The sequence below is a fragment of the Neolamprologus multifasciatus genome, chromosome 14 (assembly GCF_963576455.1).
Source record: "Neolamprologus multifasciatus chromosome 14, fNeoMul1.2, whole genome shotgun sequence".
Taxonomy (NCBI): domain Eukaryota; kingdom Metazoa; phylum Chordata; class Actinopteri; order Cichliformes; family Cichlidae; genus Neolamprologus; species Neolamprologus multifasciatus.
Genome location: NC_140452.1, coordinates 5863339 through 5888034, shown reverse-complemented (window position 1 = coordinate 5888034; position 24696 = coordinate 5863339). Strand labels below are relative to the sequence as shown.

Below are 24696 nucleotides of genomic sequence, written 5' to 3'. Positions count from 1 at the left end.
GTCTGCTCCTAAATTACATCACGTATTACTGGAGGATTCCTCTGAATCTGCTGTAAAGAGACTGGAAGCATGAAGAGAGGGCTTATATGATGGCATGCTCAGAGGCTCATTTGCAAAAAGTTGACTTTTTAAAATGAAGGGATGGTATTCTACCCAGTGTTGCCAACTCCTCAGTAAGGAAAATCGCTATTGGTTGTCCTAAAAGTCGCTAAATGACGTCATCACCTAATTTGCATAATTGGTCATGCAAATGTAATTGTAATCTATGTTGTTGGAGAGAGAAATAACATCGTGGAAGAGACATAAAGTGAGTAAAAAACGTCCTAAATGCATTTAGAATTTCTTTAGAACTACAAATTAAATTTATTTTAGCAATTATTGTTTTTTTAATGTCACAATTCCAACCCTGCTCCTTTACCCGGGCTTGGACCGGCAAAAGTGACCCGAAATAGGCACTCTGGTGGAGTTACTTTGTGTGTGTGTGTTTATAAGTAGTTTTAAACCTTGTGATCCACAAAACAGCATAAGAGTAAAAGAGTAAAAGAAGAACTGACTGTGTTACAGCACCCGCTGCTTGTTGAGAGTAAAAGCGATATGCGCTTTCACGTCTTTTTTTAGCGACTTTTTTTTTTTTTTAGAAAAAAAGTCGCTAAAAAGTCGACTTTTTTTTTTTTAGAAAAAAAGTCGCTAGGGGTCTGAAAACTCGCTAAATATAGCGACAAAGTCGCTAAGTTGGCAACACTGATTCTAACTTAGCTTCAACACTGCCAGTTGAAAAAAGCAGGGGCGATTTTAGCCCATTTTTGGGGGTGCTTCAGCACCCCCAAAATGAATCAAAGCACCCCCAAAGATTTCTTCCTTTTTTTGACAATATTTGCTGTTTGTGTGACACACTACTAAAAATATAAAAAGCATTCAGTACTTGGTTGAGACTTAAGATTTTAACAACAAAAGTATACATAACCCCTCCCCCCTCCCAAAATGGTTTGTTCCAGCTCGCCTCTCCCCAACTCTGGCTCTAGCGCGGTTGCTGCCAGAGCGATAGTGGCTGAGACGCAGCAGAGCGGAGGTGTAAGTGCCTGGCTTAAAACAGGACATATTAGCTACATTTAACCTTCAGTTACTCTTTATATAGTTAGGTAGGAGTCAGACCATGTTTCTTTTTAGCTGAAAAACATTACACCAGGTAACCTGCAGTGTTGAAAACGTGTTTTCCCACGATGTTTGCTACCCTATAATCCGCCCTGCTCTGTAGTAAAATCAGCGACATTTGGCCGTCGTGTTGCTCCCATTGAAATTTATATAACCTATTTAAAATCTAAAACTCAACAGCCTGCTGTTGATACCACCGTCCTGTTTGAAATGGATATAACTAGCGAACTGACTGAATGCCCATTAACCTTATAACTCCTGTTGTGTGTGTGTGCGTGTGCGTTTGTGTACAGAGAGACAGCCAGGTTCATAATGGATATAAGGAAGTTTTTTCAAAAAAAGGAGCCAAATTCAGGTAAAAGTGTAAAATCAAATGATCCGTCAATCAAGAATAATGTTGGATCAGCATTTCAATGTGTATATCTTTTATTAGATGTTCATGTGGTTTGGTTATTTGCCTTTTGGTTGAAAGTAGACTGAGAGAGGACTTTTTGTTAGTGATCTAAATATATATTTTTTTTCATATTAATGCAAATTTTCATCTAATTGAATACAATCTGTTTGTGTATGATTGTCAGTCCAAAGAGGGAGAGAGGAAAGAGGGGAATGTGAGGAGAAAGTACAAGGTCAGGAAGAACCAGGTAAGAAAACAGACAGGGAACAGTGACAGGCAAAACAAACTATTAAACTGACAAAAAGAAAAAAAAAAAAGATTTTACTCACACAATCTGGGTGTTGTGTCCTCCCTATATTAAAGCTGCTATACAGAATCTGCTAAACAAACTGGGTTGAAACATTTTTGACCCTCTTTATCAACATTCCAACATAACATTATAATTGATCGGGGAGATTAAAATTAATTATATATTTTATGTGGTTCAGCCACAACTCTACTAAAACCTCAGCCAGTAATAGGTAGGCCAACTTTTGGACCATCTAGTTGTCTGTATGTCTGCTGCATTACATACATCACATTTGCACACTATCAGAAAGTGCCAAACAGCCCTGGTGGAGTGAGGAGCTGTAAAGAGAAGCAGATGCTCTGTTTATATTCTAAAAAATGTTTTAAGCTTGTTTCAAAATACTGCATCTTTAAATGTTTTCCAAAAGCACACATACACTTATCAGTGTTTCTCAAACTTTTTACAGTGTGTACCACCTGATAAAATGTTAAGCTCTCCTAAGTACCACTATGAAAGCATGAAAGTCATAAATCTTACAACACAAAATTATTATTATTAAATTAGTAAAATTAGTATCTGCAGTAAAGATTTTTTCATACATTGTATACATTCTACCACAGGCAAAGTTGCCTCAATTTTTATAGTTTTTTATTAATATTTTGTAATAATTTATTTGTAATAACTTATTCTGTTTTGGGAGTGTTTTTTATCTGTATTATATTATACATACACATTAAAAGTGAATCTCTGTCCAAAAAATGCACTCAGTTTACTTTTTACTCACTATGAGCATCATTCATTATTCTCCCCCAGTAATTAAGATTAGGATATGTATTTTTTTTTTTATTCCAATCCATTCTTCTTTTGCAGGATTTAAATAACCTTTATCAGATTTGATGGTTTTGTTACAGACTTTTCAAAAAAGTGTTTTGCTTTTCTTTTACAAATGTGGGGATTAAATTGTGTTAAAATGTACAAAACAGTGATGTCATGTTTTGTGACAAGGACCCGGGCACAGAGAAACTTGATGAATTTAAGAATCTCATGATTTAATAAAGAAATTTGCAGACTTGCACAGAGATGGTAAAATTATGATGACTGATAACAGAGACGAAGACAACAGACGATGAGGACAGGGAGGAACGGGTTTAAATGCACCAAGGAGACAGTTATAGAGCTCTCGGGACAACTGGAGATATTTAAGGATGCAGGAACTGACAGAGACAGGGAAGAAGTCTCATTGTGACCTGTAAAGTTTATCTTGCCTGGCTGGGCAGCTCTCTGGGTGCTTAGCACCCCCAAAGCTCTGATCCTAGAATCGCCCCTGGAAAAAAGCCACTAATTTTATCAGGCCTTTCAGAGCCCTCAGGGCCCTCTCTTATGTTATCTAGAGAGAATTATTCTAACTTCGATGTTGGTAACATCTGAATATCTAATACCCTATAAATAATCCATTCACATGAGGATTTTTGTTTGTTTTCCCTCTTTATACAGATATATAACGCTGTGACTGGGTGTGACAAAGTGGAGGAGCAGTTGCAATGCTCTCCATTTTTTTCCCGGGTTTGTTTGTGTAAGCGTTTTGTTGCCGGCAAATCAAACATTTTGCAAATTAAGGCAAATACTCAGTTACATGTTTCTTTATATTTTATTATGTTACAGATTAAGTCATTTGTTCATACTTACTTTGTTTGTCTTTTCAGTCTTCATGAGGGTCAGGTGTGGGGAAACGCCCACCTAGCATTTCCTCATTTTAAAATCCTGATGATGTCACACATGACATCACCAGGTCAAACCAAGTGGAGGGGTTTCTTTTTCCATAGAGATGCTTCCTTTAGTTTGTGTTAAGGTTTAAAGGGATTTGTTGAATGTTTTTCTTTTCATTAATGCTGCCATTTAGTTGTGTAAATGTGCATATTAGAAGTGTGTAGAGGTTTTGTGTTTTTAGATCATCTGTGTAGAGTTTTAGATCCCTCAGTTTAAGTGAGTGGTACTGGCTGGGCAATTGGAGGGAAATTGATGGCCCTATTTAAAGCCAGTCTCTACCAGATGCAGCAGAGAGGTGAGTTGTGTTACACTACACTAAATGGTAAGTTATACATTAAATTAAGTTCACTGTAAATAAATTGCTCACCTTTGGAAACCTGAAATGTCTGCGTAGTCTGCTTCCCTACCACCTTCCTTGACGTTCGAGTCTGACTACTTCACACTGGGCAATTATTCAATAAAAGATATTGTTGGCCAAAAAAAAAAGCTGATGTCACAGCAACCAGTGTAAACTACTTTTCTCTAGCCTGAACATTTCTAAAACCTTATGCTGGAAAAAGGTTTTAATCTTTGTTGCGTCCTATTCTCACTTTATTTACCTAATCCCAGAAATAATGTTCTCCATTCTTTAAACACCACAGACTGACGTGCAGCCACCAAATATCCATCAGTTTCAGGTCACAGGGTAGGCATTGATGACATGCTCGAAAGCGCCTTCACAGTGATTAGTTGGGATCATAACACCCTGCTGGCCTTCATAGTTACTGGCACCAAAATTCAAACTGTTTCTTCTTCTGCCCCATAAACAAAGTGGCTGCAGAGTTTGAAAATAAACTACTGCAAGCTGACTTTGTTTCAACAAACATTTAGTTAAAGTGCGTTTTAAAGTAACAAAGTAACAACAGCCATCAGTCATACTTAGTCAGCTGTAACTGTTTCTGTTTAAGTAGCAGCACAGACACAGTCAGGTTGTCTGATTATGATCAAAAATAAGTTATAAGAGCCGACATTCTCGAACAACTTCAACAACCACTCTAGCTGTAGTATTAGGTGGTAGCAGACCGAGTTCATGGTCAGTTTTTGATCATGACGCCGTAGCTCAAATGATCTTTTCAAATCATTCCACTTTGATCAACTGAGTAAATTTGAGCAAATTACTGCATTTAAGCCTGGGTGGTCTCTATCGATGGTGATGTGTAGTTAGATTTCTGGGGAGGTGCACGTCAGGTTACGGCCTAGGTGTGACAACCTTAAATAGGACACGCTTATTTGACTTTTTGTTATGGCAAATAAATACATTTAATTAAAAAACTTTCAGAATGATGTAATGAAAAAGCAACCGACCTCACTTTATATATGTAACTGGCATTATTATGAAAAAAAAAGGACTGGATCTGCCACAGTTTACACAGCCTCGTTCCACACGCACTATAGGAGAAGGGTTTAAAAAAACTGCACCAAACACATTTGGTATAAACAAATATTTGCCTGAACACAGAACATACTAAAATTAAATGATTAATGGCAATAAAGAAACACAAAAACATACGCATGAGAGCAAAAACACAACGAGTAGTGCCTCACTAAGTGGAGCTTCATTCTTGAGAGATTTGAAGATGAAAATCAATAAAGACCCTTACAACAGGGGTGTCGAACTCCAGGCCTCGAGGGCCGGTGTCCTGCAGGTTTCAGATCTCACCCTGGGTCAACACACCTGAATCACATGATGAGTTCATTACCAGGCCTCTGGAGAACTTCGAGACATGTTGACGAGGTCATTTAGCCATTTAAATCAAGGACACACATAAAACCTGCAGGACACCGGCCCTCGAGGCCTGGAGTTCGACACCTGTGCCTTACAGTGGCCTCTTAGAGGTCAGAAACTGGAGAGGATGTGAACAAAACGATGCCGTGTAGGATGAGGTTGGTACATGAATGTTTAATTTCTGCTGTGCAAAAAAGTTAATTTGTTTTTGTTACACAGATTTTCGTCTTCCTAGAGACAGACTATGGTGCACGTAATATTTCTGCACAAATTTAAATCTTACATTCCCAACCTAAATAGTTTTTTAATAGAATAGACAGACGCCTTTATTTTTTTTTAAGATGACATGGCTAACGGATCAGCGTTGCCTCTGCTGACTGCAGATTATTGGACGAAATCAAAACAGTCCATTTTTCTGTTGTTGCATGCAGACATGTCACCCGGCCACATAAAGATTGGTACAAGCAGAATACCATACAGCATTAAGGAGACTGTTTCCATAATAGACTCTAAGCTCCTGGGCACTGCATCAAAGTCCCATCTTCCTTATCTTTCTCTGAGGCGCTTGTGTTCGCTGATAAACAACACAGGGATGAATGAACAGGGGGATAAATCTGATACGCTGTTGTCCTGGGGACGGGGAGCTGAATTGAGAGTGTGTATCTCTATTCTGACTCACTCCCTCCCCTGCTAGCTCAATTTAGGCCCCCCGATTACTACAGAAAGCAGGGAGCTGCGCGCCCTAAACGATGCGATTGTGGAATCAGATACAAGGACAAGAATGCACAATTACCTGATCAGCAGATTCCCCCGAGACGCCTGCAAGAAAGCCACAACAAATGCCACAGCAAATTCAATCCCTGAACTAGACAACACAGGAGCCCATTTATTGTGATGGAGATTGCAAGTTTATCTAGAAGCATCATGTCAGTCTGTCTCGCTGTGCTGTCCAAAAAGGAGGATGGGGCGTAAGAAAAAGATACGAGCAGATGGATGCGTGGAAAGTATCTTTGAAACTCAATGCAACAGGTCCACTTAAGAACAGAAGAAGGCAGCGGGATCAGGAGAGGAGATTTACTTTTGGCCCCTTTTGGAAGTGACAGATCAGAAAGCCGACGATTATCTCCAGCTGGAGAGGCAGCAAAGGAGGTGGAGGATACAGCATCGAAGAGCAGGTGACTTCAGCTGCAAAACCAAACCTTCGAGAAGGAAGGATCAGCTGTCTTCAGACTGAAAGCTCCAACTCTGTTTTTAATTGACCTCGTTAACATCCTTTGTCACATGTCAAGCTTTCACAGAAGGATGTGAGGCCTTCTCAGGGGCTCTTTCATACCCGTGACCGCCTCGCTACCTTAGATGTGATTCACATGTCACTGTTGATGCAGTTTTTCTTTTAGCCTCCATGCTTTCTCTTTACCCTCAAGCTCTGAATGGTTTAGGACCAAAATACATCAGTGACCTCCTGACCCAGTATGAACCTTCCAGATCCCTCAGGTCATCTGGATCCGGTCTTTTATCAGTTCCCAGAGTCAGAACCAGACACGGAGAAGCCGCATTCAGCTTTTATGCTCCTTATATCTGGAACAAACTCCCAGAAAGCCTCCGATCAGCTGAAACACTCAGTTTATTTAAATCCAGGTTGAAGACTCACCTGTTCTCAGCTGCATTTAAATAAAGCACCAAATCCGCACTCAAAACTTACATTTTAACTACTGATTTTATCTACTGTTCTGATTTTATCTGTTTTGATTTTATATACTGTTTTGTTTGTTTGCTTGTTTTAATCAATTTTAAATCATGCTTTTTATTTGTTTTTGTTTCTAATGTCTCTGTAAAGCACTTTGAATCACCTTGTTGTTGAATTGTGCTATACAAATAAACTTGCCTTGCCTTGCCTTGCCTCATGTCATCGGTTGAATGAGAGAATTCCCACGTGCTATAACTAATTTTTCACAGATTTGACCTTCATTCCTGCTCGTTACAGAAAGAGTAAACTTGACATAAAATAAAGGATTATATTTCATATTCCACAGCTATAAATAAAATATTCACTGGTTACATCACAGAAGGTTGGCGAGTACGGAGTGTGTGTATTAGCTACGCACGCATTAATTGCTTTGTCTGCTCGGCCTTGATTACCGTTTAAATGGATTTTGCTTTAATTGCGGAAACAAAAGCAGGTAATTCAGCTGCATCTGGAAGGCAGATCTTTCTGAATCCGCACTGCAGCAGGCGGCGGTGAAACTGTATGTAGTCACCGCATCGCTAAAATAACTGAAGACCTGGGAACACGGCAACATGATGATCACCACCCCCAAAAATGTACACAAAAACAAACCCAAAACCCACTTCAAAAGAGCACGTCTCAAGTGACAGCTGACCTCACAGGTCTATTACAAGTGAGAGGCTCGGTCCTTGAACTGTGATGCATGTTTACAATTATTAATTAAGGCCACATGTTTGTTTGTTTTCTTCTTGCCCCATCTGAGTTCTTTACAGCTGCTTTCAGTAACTTTGCAAATAACTGCACTTGAAGAAAAACGTCCATACAAACAAAACTTTGCAGTTACAACTCTGAAGACAGATTCTGTAAATAAAGACCTACTCGAGACTCCTTCCTCCTGCATTTACTCTCTCACCTTCAGTTTAACCGGGGCACTGGAAGGAAAACTGACCTTCCCACAGAAATGCTGAATTGTTGAGGTTGCAGAAAGTCACTGCAGTGAGACCAGGAAATAATCTTACGATCCATATTTAAACTCTCTGGACTTTGTGTTCAATAATCCAATAAAGGCAGCACAGAAGAAAGACTTGCTGTGAAACTTGAACAAAATCACTCATGTTCATGAATATGTCCACATCGTTCTCCTCTTCTTCCCTGAGGTTGTTTAGCTGCACTTTGCCATCGACCCTTAGTGTGTCTTTCTGTTTTGTATTTGTTGTTATCGTTTTATTCTGCCTGTGGTTCTGGGCTTCCATTTCCCTATACTGTATAGCTTTAACCAATAAATAAAAACAACAACAAAAGAAAACACACTTCCAACACATGAATCCACTCCTCTGAGCCTTTTCCTACCTCTTTCTATCCATCACTCTCTCTCTCTCTCTTCCATTACCACTCTCTCCTTGCATGCCTCCCGAGATAATTACTACAAGCCTTGTGAAGATCAACTTGTATTTAAACAGCTGAATAAGCAAGGCCTTGGGGTGCTGACAGTCACTATTCAACAACCGTCAAATGAAATAGTGGAGAAGAAAATAATTTGTGTGCAGCATTACAGGGGACACTGCAGCAAAACACCTTTTGCTTCCATCTTGTGTTATCTGTATGCTCTTTAGCTTTTGCACGTGTAGGCGGAAACACTGTATGCGTGTATTTTGATAGTTGCTAGCTACCGAGCAAATGTAGCATCTAAACAAAAACAAAAAAGGGCAGAAAGTTGGCATATTTGCAGAACGTATCATGTGTGAAGTTACGCGAACGTGCAAATACGCACCTGCTTCGTTGTAAGCGGCAGAGAGCTTTTCCAGCATTTCTCTGTCCAGCGTCAGTATCTGCTGCTCCAGGATGGAGGGGTAGGAGAGGCTTATCCTCTCCCTTTTTTCATCTTTCTCCTTGTCTTTTTCCCTGTCTCGCTCTTTCTCCCGTTCATAGGTCAGTAGCTGCTGGCGCAGAGCCTCTGGCAGGTGGGTCTTAGCAAACTCAGCAGCAGCCTGATAATGGAGAGCAGAGGGAGACAAGTAGAATTAGATGACTGCAGATAAAAAAAATTTAGGTGCTAGAAGAGAATAAATTCTGACATGTTGATGAGGGTGCTTTTCTTTTAATTGGTTACGTTTAAGCAGAAGCATAGGATGCGTAGGTCTCCATTTTTGAATGCATGGAATACTTAAGGGTTAAAATGAGCAGAGGTGATTTATCATTTTTCAGCACTAAAGGCAGCTTCTCAGTTCTGAGGATATATATACACTTAAGGTTTAGGAAAATCAAACAAGAAACCATCCACACAATAAATCCTGCCCAAAATGATGACTTTAATTTATTTACATATACATTTTCAATGTAATTTTGTTGCATGCGTTACAATGTAATAATTGTAACAAATCAAATTGACTAGACTGGTATACATTCAGTTTATTTTAAGCACATTTTCCTCACTGATTAATTATTTGAATAAATAAATCTTTGACTTTGTATATTTTAAACCTGCCAACCTGCCAAAACCTGCCAACTGGCACATCTAACACTCACAGATTAGCATCTTTTATCTCATTTGTTAAATCCTTACAAAACCCAGAATGTAAAAACAAGACGTTGAGGCCGTGTGGGGTGATACATGGTGGAACTATTTTTTGCCAGCAGTTCCCCAGAGTTTTGTCATCATGTTAAGATTTAAAGCTGCCTTACCAGCAATAAAGTAAATAAGCTGATTTCCCAACATGTCCCAAAACCTTTTCCTATTTTGGAGACAGAATTGCAAGTGCAGTAAGTACAGATACGTACACGGTGACTTTGGCGGGCTGGAGTAGCAGTAACCCGCTTGTTCTTTCGGTTTTGCTGAAGCAGATAAATCACAGATAAACAGAGATAAAGAAAAAAAAAGTGCATCGCCAATCAAGTGTACACAGGCTAATGCTGTGGGATTGAGCTGAGCTAGAGAAACTTTATCCTCACCACTATCTATTTTACTCTAAGGACATCAACAGATTCTGTACAGATTCCCATTGCAGGTCCAGAGCAAATAATGCCTGTCTCCTCAGGCCCGGGCTTCAGAGAAAGCAGGCCAAGCCAAGGTCATGAGGTACAAATGTCAGATAATATACTGCTAACTTGCTTCTGGTCTGCATGATCCCAGATTCATAAAGCTCATATTTCATATGTGGTTTGCACTCGTAACACTTGCGGTGATTGAAGAGCAGTCAATTAAGAAAACAGAACGAGGGAAAAGCATTGCAATTTCCTGGCATTGGATATAATGATTAGAGGTCGTATGACAGAGAAGCTCAGATGAACCTGATGTCTCGAGTGCTCATACACTGTCCCCATTTAGCTCTCTCTTCTATCCATACCTCCCTCTCTTTCACTCTCCATCTATATCTCATTCTGCTCTGGGAAATTGCTTTCAAGGACTTAGATAACACTGCCTCCTCTGCTTTTTCTCCACACATGAAAACAATTCTTCCGCTCCTCTCTTGTTATATCTTGTCAGCATAGTTGAAGCTTTGCTCTGCAAGCTCTGTCAATCCACCCCTATCTTCTCCAGTGAAACCAAAACACTGTTATTCATGTGTGGATGTGCATGAATCTGTCTTTCATTTTCTATTTCCCGCAGTCACTTCGCTCTACTCCCAAAGTGAGGTTCATTCCAAAATCACCATGAATCTTTTCTGAGAACAATCCCTGATGACATACTCTCATCCCGTGGCTAGCATGAAGGGGGTAGGAGTCACAAACCGAGTTCAAAGGTCAAACATAGAACAGGAAGTCTTTTGTCAGCTTGGGTTACGCTAAGTCAATTAGTGTGCAGTTTAATTGTTTGTCTGCCAGTCCTTAACAAAGCACTGGGGCCACAAACCGTTTCTCCAGCTACATTCCTTTTAACTATTTAACTGCATGTGCACATGCACCAGTCAGTGTGTGCAGGGAAGCCAAGACTTGATTATCTGATCCACAATGGTACATCTGATGGCAGCTTAGTGGATAAAGGGAGAAAAGGTTGGACGGGTGTAGAGCAGGGTGAGGATGGAGACTACTGGAACAGAATAAAAAAAAGACAAGAATCAAGAATAACAAAACACAAGGGAACAAAATTAAGAATGAGAACAGCAAACAGCATAAGAGCACAGAAGGAATGCAGGGAGGGCTAAAAAAAATAAGAGGGTGGAGCCAGAATAAATGAAGTAAACAGAGCTGGCTATCTGAGGTTGTTTTCATAGCTGGGAGAGACAAAGAGAGAGAGAGGGAGAGAGGGCAAGAACTAAAATTATGAGAAAGTTAGAAACTAAAAGTGGGAGGAGGTGATGAAGATGATGAGTTTATGAAAAAGTGAATGAACAAAGGCCTGTTTCAGAGAGAAAACACTCACGATCAGTAACATTATCATTTTTAATTGTGCATTATTTAAAGCTACATGACCCATGTCGCTGAACTGCTAAATCTTTTGGCATGTGTCCACTGAGATGTGTTTCCTTGTGTATTTTCCTTGATCCTACAGCTAAATGAACTGATTAATGTGCATTTTTGATGAAAATGGCTCTGAATGGAGAGTGAGCTGCCTTGGGCAGCATTTACTTTTAAGGGAACAGTATTGTACTTTGTATATATTCATGTTGTTTTATTTGTTCTATTTAAACACACTTTAAGGAGTTTGAGATTAAAATTATATTTGTTGCAATCCCTTTTTACCTTTCTTAAAGCAAGAATTCATTAAAGATCGATCAGATGATGATGCTCATGTTGAGAGATGACCAGAAATCTCAACTGAATTGCTTCCTCTGAGAAATACCACCTGAGCATTCGCATTTCCATCGTGTGCAGGGCTTTGGCGGTGGCTGGCCAACACTCCGATCCATACAGGGCAACTGGGCGGATTACAGTCTTGTAAATCTTCGCCTTGAGATGGTCTGGCATTCGACCCTTCCTCGCACGTCCGGAAGGATATCCCCATCGCCACCGATCATCGATCCCAAGTACTTGAATTGGTCGGGCTTCTTCAGGTCGTCCCCGTCAATGTTAATGGTGCCATCAGTTTGGGGGCCAGCTTCCATGTACTCGGTCTTCGTGATATTGAGTCTCAAACGTTGATCGGCCAGGCGCGTCTTCCATTGCTGTGTGTGCTGTTGCAGCTCACTTCTAGATTGATCCGCTAGGAATACGTCATTGGCATATAAGAGTGACCATGGGTGAGGTTGTTGGAGATCAGCGGTCACGGTGTCCATGCATAGTATAAACAGAAGAGGCGAAAGTGCCGAGCCTTGGTGTACACCTACGTTGAAAGTGAAGGGCAGCACCCCCACAGGGCACCTGACGACGCTGGTGACGTTTGTGTATAGTAGTAGCTTCTGGGGCTCCATGAGAACGTAGGGCATGCCAAATAAGATCGTGCAGTACTCTGTCGAACACCTTCTCCGGGTCAAGGAAGGCCATGTGGACTGTCGATTTCGTCTCCCGGTGTTTCTCCACAAGCAGCCTTGCAGCATGAATGGCGTCAGTAGTGCCAGACCCCTTGACAAAACCGCACTGGTTTGCCGTGATGGTGGCGATTTGCCTTAGGCGGGCATCCAGGATCCGCTCAAAGATCTTCATAGCATGGCACAAGCGGCGTATTGGGTGGTAGTTGGTGCAGTCGGCCACGTTGCCTTTGGCTTTCCAGATTGGGACTGCGATTCTGAGCTCCAGGCCGTTGGGGGTTTGCCTTCCTGGGTGATAGCATTGAATAGTGTGTTGAGGGCAGCGTGCCCCGTGAACCAAGGAGCTTCCAGGCTTCAGCAGGGATGTTGTCTGAGCCAGGTGCTTTCCCATTCTTCATTTTCTTTATGGCATCTTTGACCTCTGCTAGCGTATTCGGTGGTTCTGGGCCATGGACGGGTGCAACGCTGAGGATTGGGGTGTGTGGAAATTCTTGGTTGCTCGCTCCAGCGATTGAGGATGGCGGGCGGGTCGCGCAGGACTTGCTGATTTGAATCTTTGAAGTGTTACACCTGACGATGGCTTGTGTGGAACGATGCCGGCTGTTGACCAGATGATAAATTTTGTTCGCTCCTCCAGGGATATCAAGGTCATGGTACAGCTGGTCGTAATGCGCCGCCTTTGCCACTGCTTTCTTCGCTTTCGCCTTCATTTTCTTGTACTGTTTGTAGTCCTCGTCCTGTCTGGACTGGCGCCACTTCTTCAGCGCGGACTTCTTCTCTTTCATGGAAATTTGGAGTTCTGGGTTCCACCACCATATTTGCTTGTCAATAAAGAGCTTTCCTGGCTTGCTCTTCCCCAGGACGCTGGTTGCTGCTTCTCGGATTTGGTCGGCTATATGGTTCCAGGTGGCCTCCACTGGCTGGTTTGGGTCAATGTCAAGAGCGGTTGCACCCAGCGCCACCGCGAGGTCCCGCTTGCATTCGGGCGCACGCCACCACTTGATCTTCTCATCGGTGCTGGTTCTCGCCTGTCGCCGTTGGCCAACGTCGAGCCTGAGGTCTATGACGAGGAGCCAATGTTGGGTCCTCGTCAATGAAAGTTGCTAAAAATGTTTTCGCCTGATAATCAACTTCAGTATTTGATAAATAAAACAGTCTCTGAATGAAAGTATCAATTTGTTAACAAATGTTAATTTGATGTTCATCAAATGACATCAGTCATGGTGGTGCAGCGCATCACACACGGCTCTCCTTCTCCTTTGTGCATCAAGAGAGCACAGAGCTATACGTCTATACACAAACACACCTTCATGTGTCAGCAGGGCCACCTACACACTTCGTATCATCCACCCTGTTACCCAAACACTCCCTCCTGACTGCAGCTGTGAGCCTCTCCGATGCACAGTCCACCAGAAATAGTCAGACCTGCCATCCATTATATCACGAGGCTGCCCAAAAATGAGGGAAGTCATCAGAGTTCCTGTAGAATCACCCTGAGGGAGACTCATAACCCAAGAAGAGAAATCTCTTTTTCTGACAGATCAAGTAGGCAGATGGAGAGAAGAAGAAGAAGAAGAAAGGGAATGAAGGGGGAGAGGCTGAGGAGCGGTGTGAGAACCATTCATTAGCATCACTCAAGCACATCATTAAAGAGAGGGGAGAGAAAGAGAGCAAGGAAGAGGGGGAGCAGGGGGACTCCAGCTTTAAGACGGAACCTGTGATAAGTGACAGAAAACCATCAAAGTGGTATAATAAAAGCAAAAGCAGCGGGAACTAAAAAAGTCTGGAAAAAGGGATCCAGAATATTTTCCTTTGTTGTTTTTATTTCCAATTTGAATCTTTTTAAATTACAGTCATAAAACATGTCATAGAGGAGATAGCGACAGTGATCAAAGGTCCAATCTGACTATAGTAAGCAATGACTATGAAATGTTCATCAATCTAGTTCTATGGGCACTGCAAAGGATATAACTTATGTTTAGCGTAAATCAATGAATAATTCAAAGGATTTAATTAAAAGGGAGAAAGGAGGGCTTGCTGCTGAGTGGAACCGTGTGTGTCCACTGCAGAGGTGTAGCATGTTTGTCCTCAGAATGACATTGCGGAGCTCAGTCGGTCCACAGGGTCTAGAAGAGCATGAGCATGAAGGTCTAATTTCATGACTTCACACCAGAGCTTTGTATGTGCTGAAGGCTTGCCAAGTATACTGTAGGATGTGAGTGTGTGTGTGTTAGTTTGGTATGACATTGTCTCTGTAACAAAAAAAGAAGCTCTTTTGTACTTGCACAGAGTCATCATTTGAAAAGTTGAAACAGGAAAACAATTTCACTGCAAGATCCATTTAGCAGCCTTTTGGAGCTCAGTCCAGACGAAGTTCCTAAGTGCTCTGATAAACTCCCGTGTGATACAAGCAGAAGCTGTTAAATGGACTTTGTGTTTTGCTATTTATAAGCGTTTTTCTGCACTTTAATGCACTAACGTTAAGGCTTTATGCTCAGTCGTGAGCTTAGATGTGTTTGGCAAAGACTAAAATTAAATAAAACTAAATCATACACTTGATTCTACTCATAGGCTATTTATTAAAGATGTACACAGCCATTGTAACATTACCCACTGGCTCGTAAAGTCTAGTTTGGAAGCTTCGAGCTCAGCCTTTAGGCATGTGGGCATCTTGGTGTTTCAACGCCAGATGTCATCAAAAAGAGGTGGATCAGGCTGAGAAACCAAAGAGGACTCTTATGGAGGTCATGGTACGCTCATTCTAAAAGAAAACCCCAGTTTATCCTCATTTTTAGCTCTTCTGGAGGTGAGCATGACACTAGTGAATAAAATCATAAACTCTTGAGGAAAGAGTTAAGGGAGTCAAGAGCTGCTTTTTCAAAGACTTCTATACAATCAGACTTCTTTTTGCAACCACACGAGTCACCCTGTGGTTCCACATTGACTTCAATTTTCAGACCCTGAAGCTACCTTCATCTTTTCTATACAGCAGGCATGTCAAAATCATTTTACACTGTGGAGCACATGCAGCCCACTTTGATCTTGAGTGGGCCAGCCAAGCGAAACCCCTTTCCACTCCATCAGTGTAAAGAAGTTTAACTACACTTAACCCCTGAGACATCTTTGTATTAGAAAAAGAAGTACAATTTCAACAGCTCTCAGTTTTTCCGCCAGTGAAATGTTTGGCGGAAATGTTGGGCTTAAATTGTAAGACTTAAATGTGTAATATTTCAACAACAATACATAGGCTGCCGTTTAATTTAAAAAAAAAAAAGCAAGAGAATATGAATGTCTTTTTGTTTGTTTGTTTGTTTGTTTTAAACTGTGAACCCGCAAAAATCCCCCCATAAATTTCTATAGTAGATAGTGAGAAAAGGAAGGTTTCTGTTTCTGTCATTTAATTGTTTATCTTTTACTTTGGTATAATATAAAAGGCCATGTGGGACGTCTTTATTAGCAGGAAAAGGTGTAAAACTTAAAAAAGTAGCAAAATTTATGCCTTCCCTCACATTTCCCAAAGCTGTCCTGTGATCCAGATTGGAGTCTTTGCTGGGCCGATTTTGGCCCCTGGGCTTTATGTTTGACACCCGTGATATACAGTCAATGTTTCTACTGCTCAGTAGCTTTCTAACTTTAATCACATCACATTTTTTCTTCTATCAGAACATCTATTGATTCACCTCACTTATCTACACTGGATCCAGTTGACTTGTTTTACCATAACAGCCATCAGTTGAATCCCATGAGATGTGATTGTTGAAATAATCATTATCCTGTAACAGCTTTTTCTACCGCAGCTGCGATATTAATCTAGAAAGAAAGGAGTCGTAAGTAAGGGCAGGGAATCTATTGAAAAGCTATCGTAAACTTGAGTATTACAACTCAATAACTTGCTTCCTGTGCGGTGTGAGCCTGGAGCCAGACTGGAAGTGTTTGTGTGGCCTTGAAAACACACCCTTGTGCCCAACACGCAGACTTTTGCCCAGACCAAAAAATCTGAAACCATTCCACTCTTCCAGCCGTTAAATCTCTCCCAAAACCACAACAAACATCCTGAGCACAGATGGACTCAGGGAGGCTGAGGGTGGGGCGATGGCACTGTGAGCCACAAATCCCCTTTAGGGACCTACAAAGCTCATACACTTCTGCGCATTGTGACAACTTGAGCTAAAGAAATATTTAAAAATAAACCACTCAGAACAACATTCATATTCAAATACCAGCCATGTCGCAGAGGGTATACGTAAGGACCAACAGAGAGCCGACAGCGTAAAGAGGACAGAAATCTGCAGTGAATGAGGATTTCAGAGGGAAAAGGCAACGCTATAAAAGTGGATGAGGACTGGAAAGTTGAATAGAAGTCCATTAAAAGTGGCAGGAAATGCTTCACTGCCTTCAGCATTCACAGAGAGAAAAACACATCGCCATGAAATACTGCCTCTTGGCTAAACACAGTTAGCCTCATCTCTTTTCTATTTCTGACTGTGACTGAATAAGAGGGGCAACATTAGTACGATAGGAACATCTGGTAACCGCAGTCACAGCTGCCAAAGTCTCAGATTGGCGGGACATCCCACCTCGCCAGTCATCTGACAGCACGTCCCCTCAAATGTTTGGCAGCACACAAATACCTGCGCTAGTAGACAACAGACAGCAGGTTGTTGGCCCGTTCTGTCTCCAATAAAGATTTTACTGCTAAGGTGACCGTCCTGCGAATCCAAATCTACCACCATAAACGCACACAAGCACACACTTATAACCAGCCATCACACTGCAGAGGGAGATCTTGCTCATAAAGTGAAATCTCATGGAAGTGATTCGCATTTGGCAAGTAAACAGACTCGGAGTCATCAGTCTGCCTTTCCGGTCTCCGCTCGCAGCGCACACATCTCAGAATAAGATCTCATGGCGTGTCCTTCCTGTGACAGCCAAGTCCATTAAAGGAGATGAAGACACATATAAAACCTAAAGAGTCTATTAGAAGCAATAGACCCATCACTTCATATAGCCTCACCTGGTAATAAGACAACCGTGTCAGTGTCTATGATCTTGGTACAGACTCAACAGTGGTCTCATGTTTGGTTTATATAAAAGAAGGCTTGCAAGCATTTTCAAAACTCTGTACTTGCAAGAAAGGATTCACAAAACTGCTGAAGTATTCTTGCATTTCAACTGCTTATGTTACAGCCTGACTGATACTGGATATGTGCTGATGATACTGATTAATATTTGAGAGTTAAAGAGGACCTATTATGTCCACTTAACCTCCATATTTTTATTCTCTCATCCAGAGTGGCTTTGAATTATCCTTATTTATCTTACACTGGGCAGTCCCTCAGTTTATACTCTGACACAACCTGATTAAACTCTCCCTGTAGGAAAGTCTTCCGATTGGCTCCCTCTTGCAAACAGAACGTTTTAAAAGAAGTCGGAGCTATGCAATTGAGATGACTATATTGAAGATACACTATTTTGCCTTCCCATTCTTAATTCATAGGGTTTAACATGATGTCAGCCCACCTTTTACAGCTGTAACAGTCTCAACACTGGGAAGTCTTTCCTCAAGGTTTAAGAGTCTGTTTATGGGAATTTTTGACCATTCTTTGTGAGGTCAAACATGATGTTGGACGAGAAGGGCTGGCTCACAGTGTCTGCTCTAATTCATCCCAAAGGTGTTCTGGGGGTTGATGTCAGGACTCATGCAAGTCAAGCCAGTCAAGTTCTTTACACCAAACTCGATCATCCACATCAATATGGACCTTGCTTTGTGCGCTGGTGTGCAGTCATGTTGGAACAGGAAGGGGCCACACCCAAACTGTGTCACAAAGTTGGGAGCGTGAAATAGCCCAAAATGGCTGAGGTCATTAAGAGTTCCTTTCACTGGAACTAAGGGGCCGGACCCAGCTCCTGAAACACAACCCCACACCATAATCCCTTATCTACCAAACGCTACACTTGTCACACCAAGTATCAGACATGTACCAGTCTCCTGGCAACTGCCAAACCCAGACTCCTCAATCAGATTACCAGACAGACAAGCTGGATTTGTGACCTTCAGAGTACAGTGGTGCCGTGCTTTACACCACTGCATCCGACGCATTGCATTGTGCTTGATGATGTAAGACTTGGATGCAGCTGCTTGGCCTTGGAAACCCATTCCACGAAGGTCTCTAAGCACTGTTCTTGATCTAATTTGATGGGCACATGAAGTTTGGATGTTTGTAGTGATTTACTCTGCAGAAGGTTGGCGTCCTCTGCGCATCATGCACCTCAGTATCCACAGATCGTGCTCTTAGATTCATACCACTTCATAGCTGACTTGTTGTCATTCATTTTGGTCTTGATCAGTGGATATTCGGTTGGTTTGTTTGGTTAGTGGACATAGAAGTACTATGTAAACACAGAATCACTACAAGGAGGCACGATATGATGGCTGGCAGTGTTACGCTGACAAGTTAAATTGCGTGTTTTCAGTTCATCTCTACCACTGACTACGCAATAAAACGATCTTTGGCTTAGTTTGGTTTTGTAAATTCTATAAATGAACGAATGGTAAACAAAAGTTATTTTGATTGACTGGTAACACGAATAAAGGCAAGTAAATCAAACGATCAGTTGATGAGGGTTGGTCCTTGATTGCAGTCTGAAGCCTGCTGAGAACCTATTAGAGCACTTCGCTCTCGCTCTGCAGGCCTACTTGTTGTTCCTAGAGTATTTAAAAGTAGAATGGGAGGCAGAGCCTTCAGTTTTCAGGCCCCTCTTCTGTGGAACCAGCTTCCAGTTTGGATTCGGGAGACAGACACTATCTCTACTTTTAAGATTAGGCTTCAAACTTTCCTTTTTGCTAAAGCATATAGTTAGGGCTGGACCAGGTGACCCTGAATCCTCCCTTAGTTATGCTGCAATAGATGTAGGCTGCCGGGGGATTCCCATGATGCATTGACTCTCTATGTATTAACAGACCTCTCTGTGTTGAATCGTATCTGTTATTAATCTCTGTCTCTCTTCCACAGCATGTCTTTTATCCTGTCTTCCTTCTCTCACCCCAACTGGTCGCAGCAGATGGCTCCGCCCCTCCCTGAGCCTGATTCTCCCGGAGGTTTCTTCCTGTTAAAAGGGAATTTTTCCTTCCCACTGTCGCCAAAGTGCTTGCTCATAGGGGGTCATATGATTGTTGGGTTTTTCTCTGTATCTATGAAGCGCCTTGAGGCGACTTTTGTTGTGATTTGGCGCTATATAAATAAAATTGAATTGAATTGAATTGAACCTTTTGTTGTGTGTCTAGTTCTACATCTCTTGTCTCATTGTCTGCCAGCTCTCCTCTCCCCATACACTACTCCACTGCTGTGGCTTAAAAAAAAAAAAATCAATGACTTCACCAGAAAGCAAAAACATGACATTTCACAAGAAAATTACCACCTTGCTGTGACATGACCACTTAAGAGACCCACAAACTCTTCTCAAAAGTGTCACTGTTCTGCAGGTCCTGTTATGTCGATCAACAAACATCGCATGCTTTGCTTTTAGGCAGGAGGACCGTTCAAGAACAATACTTTGTCTAAATGACATCTTTGGCTTCTCTCAGCTCAAATGATATGTTACTCATCAACAGAGAGAAAGTCAGCCAATAATATCTGGCACATTGGGTCTGCTTTTAAGTGCGAGTAACATTGTTTTCCTCCCACATTCAACAGCAAGAAAAGTGCAGCTACTTAAATAGCAAATGACAGAAGATCACGGGGAATATTAAGCGAATGGTGCAGTGGCGCTGATGCCCACATCTCCAGCATGGCTGTAAATAACATTTTAGACTTTCATCTTGCTGCTCTTTTTGACATACGTACAACACACGTTACACACCGCACGAACACACAAACAGCTGCCATAGTGTGAAAGTGGCATTCATGAAAAGTAACACTGCAGCCCTGTAATTTCTTGAGTTATCAGCAACATGAATCTGAGTGCTAAGCAGCAGCGTGAAAGCGTAGCCCGTTAGCTTATGTGCACCACAGTGCAGGTGCCAATATTCATGCCTGCATGTCAGTGACAGATAGAAACAGCTACAGCCTTTAGCCTAGGGTCTCCAGATGCCACAAACCTGTCTTTCAAAACAGAGAGAGGTGGCAATTAAAATGATTCCAACTGGCATAAAATCAGAATGGGCCACAAACACAACGATGGGGGTGTGAGAGTGATGCACAAAAAAGAAAAATGAAATAAAAGAGATGAGAGAAAGAGAACAGGGGTGAAAATCCATTTTAGACGAGCGTTCAGGTGAGGAAAAATGAGCCGAGTGAGAGAAAGAGAAAGAATAAGTGTAGAGAATCGCTTACAGTTTGGATGTGTTGCCACATTTCTTGCAGGTGTGGGACTGATGAAACGAAACCGCACACATAACACTTTCAAGCCTAATTGATAGGCTTTTTCTCACACATCTGGCTTTGCACAGAATAAAATGTTCTTTTTCTTAACTTTCAACAGAAGCAAATAACCCAAAGAAGCCGTGACTGACCACAAATAGCACTGAAGTTGGGTTTTAGAAGTGCAGAAAACAGGGATTCTAGGTTGGGAGCCCATTTTCTAAAATGAAAGGAAGATGTTTTCAGCAAAGCAACCCTTTAGTCATGATTATAGGTATATGTGTTAGAATAGGTATTACTGTAAGAAAGTGGTACTTTTGTGTTGTGCCTGCACCACCGACAGCACTTCGAATACTTTCTTATCCTCCACCTTCAGCAAGTCTATTATTACCAAGAGCCATCAACAACCACACGCAATCCCACGCTTTTACTACTGCTGCAAGATACCAAATGATGATTCTGAATAAATATCACACAGTCCTACGACACAACTGAGCAGGGAAGACTTCCCACAGGCCTCTTCTTCCAAGTCTCTGTAGGAAAGTACACTCTGATCGGATTAGCTAAAAAGAGTGAACGGGGGTGGGGGGTGGGTTAGAAATAAATGAGAGCTGTGTCACCAAGCTGCAGAGTCAACATGTCCACTGCGCGGGTGGATTCCTTTCTTTTAGGCAAGCAAAATGCCTTATTGATTACTTAGTGCAATCACAGACAATATGCACCATGAATGGCAGTTCTGTCTATCATATAATACAGCTGCATTCAGACATAGTGGTGACTGTGTTTTCTGATGGGTAGTGGCCCATTTAGAGCTCAAGTGCATTAATTATTCAGCTTATTATTTAGTCGACTGTCATTCAGCACATGACGCGATAGGATCACGCAAGTGCTGCAGATTTGTCAGCTTTACATGCTTGATGCCAATCTCCTGTTCCACCACATTGAACTTAACCTTGTTTTCCTGTTCTTAGCTGACAGGAGTGGCACGCAATGTGGTCTTCTGCTGCTGTGGTCTTCTGCTGCTGTGGTCCATCTGCTAAACGTTCGATGTGTTGTGCATTCATAGATGCTCTTCTGCATACTGTCGTTATAACAAGCGGTTATTTGAGTTACCGTTGCCTTCCTATCAGCTCTAAGCAACCTGGCCGGCTTCTGATTTCTGAAATTAACATTTTCACCTCACATGTTATTTTCATTTTCAGACCATTCTCTGTTAACTCCAGAGACCAGCCCACCTGGCATCAACAACCATGCCCCAAAGTCACTTAAATTACCTTTTTTTTTACCCCATTCTGATACTCAGTTTGGACTTCATCAGGTCGCATGTCTACATGCCTAAATACATTGAGTTGCTGCCAATGTGACTGGCTCATCAGACAGCTGTGTTAACGAGCAGTTGAGTAGACAACTCATGTTTAAAAAAAGTGAACAAATAGTTTTTAAATCTAGACATTTTTAAAGTGGCAAAAATAATCTCAACATCCCTCAACAGCGCAAATAAGCACAGCTTATAAAGATTTATTGTTTTTTTTCTTTCAAATAATATTCGAAACACATAGGGTTAGGATTAATGAGGACTGACAAAAGAAGCCATTTTGGTTGAGACTCTTTGGGGTTTTGTGCACACACAAACAAGTAATTAAAATGTGAGAGTAACCCATAATATTATATTATAGCCATTTGTTTCTTCTAATGATGCAAAAACCATAGGTCCAACAGTTCTGTTTCCCGCTTATCATGCAGTAATATGTCAGCAAGTGGACTAAATTATTGCAAATTTGCAGTTTTTCCTTAAACGAACAGATGTAAGCCAAGAACGATGACTGTTTCCGTTCAGGACCCGGGGGATTTGGGTAAGCACTTCTCAGATATCCATCAGCTCACAGATGTCCTTGTGCTGAGGACGAAGGCAGCACTATTAAAACTTTGTAAGATGTATTTGTATATAATAAAAAAAGGCCCATACAGACCACTCAAGGCTGCAGAAGAGAGAAGAGAAAAGAAGAGAAGAGCTTGGTGTCTTCATAGGCCTGTCTTTTAGCATCTATTAGAATTGCATTTGTCCTTCAGAGCCCCACACCTAGCTTTGTTCTATTTTTATGCAAACACACACCTCTGCGTGACTTCTTTGTGTTGAGTATACTGCTGATTTACTTTCCCTTTGATTTGTGGAAAAGGGGAAAAAGCACTGGGTAAAAGTCTCAAGCTACTCTTCATTTGTTTTTGTTTTGCTGTGAAAATGGAAAATGATTTACATTCATGTGCAAGCATACGTGAAACATGTATACAAGGCAAAATAGTTCACATTATTAACCATTGAAAGTCAATATTTTGTATGACCCCCTTTATTTTATCTAACAACACCTGAACTTACATAGGCGAGCTTTCTTGTAATTTTTTAAGGAATAGTCCTTTCCAGACAGTATTGCATGGTGAAACAAAATCTGATGGTAGTTTTCTGCGTTCATAATTTCATTAATTTTGACAAGATCCCCAACACCACTGGTGGAATTACGGTCCCATACCATCCAAAGCCTCCACTGTGCTTTATAGATGTCTGTAGACTCTCACTGTTGTACCTCTCTCGTGGCATCCTCTGTTTATACTGACAACAATTTTAATGAATTTAGAATAGATGACTCTGTAAAACCTTCCTTCAGAATGGCTTCCTGACAGCCACCCATCCACTGAGACCATTTTGGATGAAGCTTCAGTGAGCAGTAGATGGATCAACTGAAGATCCAGATGCATCTCTCAGGTCATGTGTCAGGTTTTTGATGGATTTTTCCACTTATTTCTTAAGGATATGAGTTTCAGATACTATTCATCTGCTTTAAATTGTTTTAGGGAATTTTTTGTTTTTTATTTTTTAGACCTGTCACTTCTTTTCTCTTCCAGTTGTCCAATTTTCTCACTTTAAGGACACATTGCACACCATGCTGGGATTTGCCCAGTTACTTGCTAATAGCCCTTCTAGAATCACCTTGTTAGTGCAAAAATATTATTTTGTGCCTTTTTCCATGGATTCACCTAAAGAAATGTGAATAAATGACATGTTTTTACAAAAGGTTAGTAACAAAGTGCCTAAAGCCACAAATTAAAATTCGTTCTTTGTTCAATTGTCTCCAATATAGCGAATAAAGACATTCCTCTGAAAATGATCAGCTACAATAGCTGAATCTGAAAAGACCTTTAGAAAGCTTGGAGAACTGCTACTCAAGACTGATTTAAAAATGACAAGAAAGTCTGGCTTTGAGAGGTGATTCAAGACTTTTGCACCATACTGCACTACTCAGTAGCAATGTTCTTCACACGCAGAAACCTTGTATTCCCAGGCGTCTTTTTCATTTGCCTTGTGATTCGTTTCAGTCTTTTTAGTGCTCACAGGATTAAGAAGAAAAGGTTTGCACAGACAAACAAGTTCCCTGCCAATAAACCTTTCTTCAGGGGCCGTTGTAGCATCTTCCTTTGGGTTAAGAGGTCCAAGTGTACTGGGTATTAGAGGTGATTATCACCACCTATTATCTCGACCAATAACACTCTGCAAAGGGTTACAGAGTCCAGAGGCCAGGCCAGAGAAAGTTATTCTCTCTCATGGAAACCACTGCGCCTTGTTTGCGGTGCAGGATTTTCTTCCATTGCTCATCTATGTTATAATTGACCACTTCTGCAAAATGTTCACCGAGCACCTGCATGAGAAGCTGCCAAGGTCACCATTATTTCCTCCCAGGGCTGCTTCAGCTAACTCGAGCAAAGAGTTGTTCTGTTCTGTTGCTGGCGGCAAGAGGAAACACTGCTGTCTTCACACACTCCCAGGATCTGTGGGACGCAAAACATT

General features: G+C 41.4%; 1 protein-coding gene and 1 long non-coding RNA gene across 2 annotated transcripts in view; one reads left to right on the top strand and one right to left on the bottom strand.

The window, feature by feature from the left end:
- Window positions 1-24696, bottom strand: part of ppm1lb (protein phosphatase, Mg2+/Mn2+ dependent, 1Lb) — a 57936-nt gene that overhangs the window by 7438 nt on the left and 25802 nt on the right. The window contains exon 2 of the mRNA XM_085130235.1: window positions 8865-9081. Coding sequence (XP_084986361.1) covers window positions 8865-9081 — 217 coding nt within the window. The remainder of the gene's footprint in view (window positions 1-8864; window positions 9082-24696) is intronic.
- LOC146503337 (uncharacterized) lies at window positions 779-1821 on the top strand. The gene is made up of 2 exons (XR_014868608.1): window positions 779-1507; window positions 1731-1821. It is a non-coding gene; the product is annotated as an uncharacterized LOC146503337 (long non-coding RNA).